Source organism: Pinus tabuliformis, chromosome X, assembly GCF_031772625.1.
Source record: "Pinus tabuliformis cultivar Carrire ecotype Pingquan chromosome X, CPIR1, whole genome shotgun sequence".
Taxonomy (NCBI): domain Eukaryota; kingdom Viridiplantae; phylum Streptophyta; class Pinopsida; order Pinales; family Pinaceae; genus Pinus; species Pinus tabuliformis.
Genome location: NC_142308.1, coordinates 179,670,940 through 179,675,808, shown reverse-complemented (window position 1 = coordinate 179,675,808; position 4,869 = coordinate 179,670,940). Strand labels below are relative to the sequence as shown.

General features: G+C 39.7%; 1 protein-coding gene across 1 annotated transcript; it reads left to right on the top strand.

The window, feature by feature from the left end:
* Nucleotides 1–613: 613 nt before the first annotated feature.
* On the top strand, nt 614–4,314 carry LOC149139038 (pentatricopeptide repeat-containing protein At2g13600-like). Its single transcript, XM_089447698.1, has 2 exons — nt 614–4,129; nt 4,189–4,314. The coding sequence occupies exon 1, from the start codon at nt 678–680 to the stop codon at nt 3,021–3,023; it is 2,346 nt and encodes a 781-aa protein (XP_089303824.1). The 5' UTR covers nt 614–677; the 3' UTR covers nt 3,024–4,129; nt 4,189–4,314.
* Nucleotides 4,315–4,869: the final 555 nt, after the last annotated feature.

Below are 4,869 nucleotides of genomic sequence, written 5' to 3'. Positions count from 1 at the left end.
AACAAAAAAAAACTTTTATTTATTTCCCATACCTCTTGTTGATTTATATTTATATTTATTTATCATTTCTCTTTTATTTACCATGGTATTTGGCCTATATGCTTGGTATATAATTAGATGTTGATTTATAATCCTATTTGATATATTTTTATTTATTTACCATACCTCTTTATACTTCTTTTATATTTATTTATTTACCATACCTTTTTTAGAAATATGGTATTTGTCCCATAATATTAATAATTATTTGTCCCATGGTATTTGACCCATAGGCTTCACCTAAATAAAACCTCTTTTTTAAGTTTTCTTAAATATAAAAAATTTATGGAATAAATATAAAAGCAAATTTTATTTATTTAATATACTTCTAATTTATTTACCGTATCTCTAGAATAAATATATAAAAAAATCATATTTATTTACCATACGTTTTACATATTTTCTTCCACGTGAGATTTACCATATACCAACCTGTAAAGCGTAAAGCATAATAAACGAATTATAAACCAAAAAAAATAAAAATAAAATAATCCTATAGTTAAAATGACTAAAGCCTTGCCAGCACTATACTCCTAGTGCCTTGGCAATGTACAACTATTTTAAATGGGAAAATATTAAAATACAATCTTACAAACGAACTTGCAAAATAAAATGCTTCCCAACCTGGGTTTCAAACGATGGCGACGAAACAAGCATGGAAGAATCATGAGAAAAACAAAATGCTGATGTTTCTCGAGCCGAAAATTAAGCTTCCTATTGTCAAACCCTCTGCGAACACTCAAACAAATGTGCGTGCGCTGATAGAACAACAGGCCGATTGCAGGAATGCAGTTGCACTCTGCAAGCAGGGACGATTGAAGGAAGCGCTAAATATTTTACTTTTGATGGATGGGAAACGTATTGGGATCGAATCCCATACGTATGCCTGTCTATTGCAGCGGTTCTGCAACAAAGAGGTTCTTCCGGAGGGAAAATTGGTCCATGCCCACATGATTCAAACCGGTACTAAATGCTCAGAAATCTACACGGGTAACACGCTTTTTATTATGTATATCAGGTGTGGCAATCTTAGGGAGGCTCGTAGGGCTTTCGATGAGATGCCCACAAGAAATGTGGTTTCGTGGACTGCCATGATGGGGGCATATGCAAGAATTGGGCAATCTGAAGAGGCTCTGGTACTGTATTATCAGATGAAACGAACGGGGATTGATCCCAATCACTTTACCTTTGCAAGCGTTTTGCCAGCAGTGGCCAGCTTGGCTGCTCTGGAACAGGGTAAGGAGTTTCACGAAGAGATAATTAGAAGTGGGTTTGAAGATAATTTATTTGTTGGAAGCGCCCTTGTAGACATGTACGTGAAATGCGGGAGTATGGAAGATGCATGCCAAGTGTTTGACAACATGCCTGAACGAAATGTGGTCTCCTGGAATGCTATAATTGCAGGGTATGTGCAAAATGGGAACGTGGACGAAGCCCTGAGACTATTTCGGAAGATGCCGGAGCGTAATGTGGTTTCATTGACTGCTGTAATTGCGGGATTTGCACAGGTTGGGTGTGTAGACGAAGGATTGGCATTGTTTCAGAAAATGCCGGGGCGAGATGTTGCTTCGTGGAATGCAATGATTGCTGGATATGCACAGAATGGGCGTCTTGGTGACGCAATGAAGCTCTTTGAGATGATGCCCGAGCCGAATGTTGTATCGTGGACTGTGATGATTACGGGGTATGTGCAGAGCAGGTGTGTTGATGAAGCCCTTGAACTGTTTGACAAAATGCCTGAAAGGAATGTGGTCTCGTGGACTGCTATGGTTGCAGGGCTTGCTCAGAATGGACGCATGGATGAGGCCTTGAAGCTCTTTGACAAAATGCCTGAGCGAGATGTTGTGTCGTGGAATGTTATGATTGCAGGATATGTACAAACGGGGCTATGCGAAGAAGCACTAAATCTCTTTAGGAAAATGCCCGAGAGAGATGTGTTCTCATGGACTGCGATGATCACAGGTTACGCACAGAGTGGACATGTTGATGAGGCCCTAAGGCTGTTTCAGGAAATGCCAGAACGGAATGTGGTGTCATGGACTGCAATGATTTCAGGATATTCGCAGAATGGGCTTTTTGATGAGGCAGTGCTACTTTTTCAACAGATGCAACTTACAGGCGTGATGCCAAGGACAAACACATTTGCCAGCATTCTCCCTGCATGTGCCAACCTGGCAGCTTTGGAATATGGCAAGGAGATACATGAAGACATCATTAGAAACGGATTTCAGTCTGATGAGTTTGTGGGGAATGCCCTTATAGATATGTATGCAAAATGTGGGAGCATAGAGAAGGCTTGCAAAGTGTTTAACAACTTGTCGAGGCGAGATGTAGTGTCATGTACTGCAATGATTGGAGGATATGCCATGCATGGATATAGCAAAGAGGCCCTGCAACTCTTTGAACAAATGTTGCACGCGGGCATAAACCCAAACCATGTCACCTTTGTTGGGGTTCTTTCCGCTTGCTGCCATTCGGGCTTAGTAGATGATGGGTGGCAGTACTTCAACTGCATGAAGCAATATTATCATATCACACCTACAATGGATCACTATTGTTGCATGGTTGACCTTCTTGGCCGTGCTGGGCAGCTGAATGAGGCGCAAGATTTTGTCAACAAAATGCCAGTAAAACCCAATGCTGCCGTGTTGGGATCTTTGCTCGGTGCTTGTAAAATCCATATCAATGTCGAATTAGCAGAACGTGTGGCAGAATATCTTTTTGAATTGGATCCTGAAAATGCCGCTCCTTATGTCCTTTTGTCAAACATATATGCAGCAGGTTGTAGGTGGGATGGAATGGAAAAGGTGCGAAGAATAATGAAAGAGCGGAGGGTGAGAAAGAAGCCAGGATGCAGCTGGATTGAGGTTAATAAAAGGGTCTCTGTTTTTCTGGTAGGAGAGATCACACCCACCAACAGAAAAGATATGTATAAAGTTGGAGAGTTTTCTTGGGAACACGATGGAAATAGCATATGTGCTTGACGTGAAATTTCCTGTTGCATGATTTGGAGAGAGGAAGAAATGGAAAAAAATCTCAGCAACCGCTGCAATAAGCTAGCAACTGTGTTTGTGCTTATCAATACCTCTATTCAATATGACAACGTAAATGGATCATGAAAATCCTCAGAATTTATGATGGTTGCTATTCGGCCACCAATCTCATCCCCATCATCATTTAAGAAGAAAATCTTGTGATGATATTCATTCGTTCCATGCTTTCAAGGATGGGATGTATTCTTGTTGGGAATGTGATGGTGCTAAAGAAAAGCAAGCGTTGAACAGGAGTTTGGAGATGAACGAGCATATGGCCAGTGCCAGTTTTGGTGTTCTAGCCAAGGAGTGAATGCAATTTGTTTTAGATAAATTGTATAGTAGTCAGGAGGAAAAAGTGAAGAGACAAATTCAGATACATGTAGGAGAAAAAAATTTAGGAAATTATTCAGATAATCTAAGTAATTCATTAACTTGGAAAAATGCCAAGGGTTAGCTCAATTGGTAGAGCTCCTATTGTTAAAGCACTTGTGCTATTGGGAGGTCACAGGTTCAATTCTCTCGACTCTCAGGTTCAGGCTTCGTGGTTGAGCTGGCAGGAAGTGATCCCTTTGGGTGGATCTGCCTGGTACAAATATTCCATGGACGTAGAAATCACCAATCTCCAAGGTCCATGAACCACATAAAAAAAATCACTAACTTGGAATTTATCAGTACAAATGGAAATATCTGTTTATTAAAAAATATTATTTTGGAAGAAATGCCAGACATGGAAAAGAGTTATTTTTCAATCCTCTTTATCCAATGCATTTAATGTGCATATGATGCAAAGAGAAGAATTACATGGCCAAATGGTTGTAGGAAGGGGTAGGCTGATGAACCCCTAATGCTGTTTCAAAATATGCTCAAGCAAGATGTCCTCTCCTAGATAGTTTAATGTGCATATGATGCAAAGAGAAGAATTACATGGCCAAATGGTTGTAGGAAGGGGCAGGCTGATGAACCCCTAATGCTGTTTCAAAATATGCTCAAGCAAGATGTCCTCTCCTAGATAGTAATAATAGATATGTGCGTGATGGTCAGCTATTTCAGAAAAGGTAGAGACCATAGTAATAATGGCAGTATATGTGTGTGATGGTCAGCTATTTCAGAAAAGGTAGAGACCATAGTAATAATGGCAGTATATGTGCGTGATGGTCAGCTATTTCAGAAAAGGTAGAGACTAAATGCCAGCTTGTAGAACGAAATGATCATAGGATATGGACAGAATGGACATACCACAGAGCCTTTCAAACTTTCCCAACAAATGAACTGATAGATGCAACTGCAAGGGTAGGCTTGGGTGTCAGTCTCCTTGCAACACATGCAAACTTGACAGCATTGGAATAAGGTATGATCCATGAAGAAATGCGTAGGAATTGATTTTGGTCTGATGTTTCTGTGTTAAATACCCTTGTGGACATGCATCACAAATGTGGGAACTTAGACAAGGCGCATAATCTATTTGGCAAAATATGTTACCAAAATGTTCTCTTGTAATGTGATTAGTGGAGGATATGTCATGGATAAGTGCAGTGCAAGAAGGAGGCTTTTACACGCATTGATCTAATTGATGTTTCAAGTTACGTTTCCAATTGGCCCTTTCAGCTTGGGTTGAAGCTCCTACTAAAATCTTCTTATCATTTTATAGTGAGATAGGATATATTTTGAAGATTACTTTAGCAACATTATTTACTCGTGTAATTACCTTCTTCGAGTAGTCTCCTGGTCGGAACACTATTGGTATTAATCAACATAGCAAATGACAATGAGAAAAATTACCTTCCAATTTCCAGCA

Coding starts and splice junctions, on each gene's coding strand:
- LOC149139038 (XM_089447698.1), top strand. CDS start 678: ATGGCGACGAAACAAGCATGGAAGAATCATGAGAAAAACAAAATGCTG.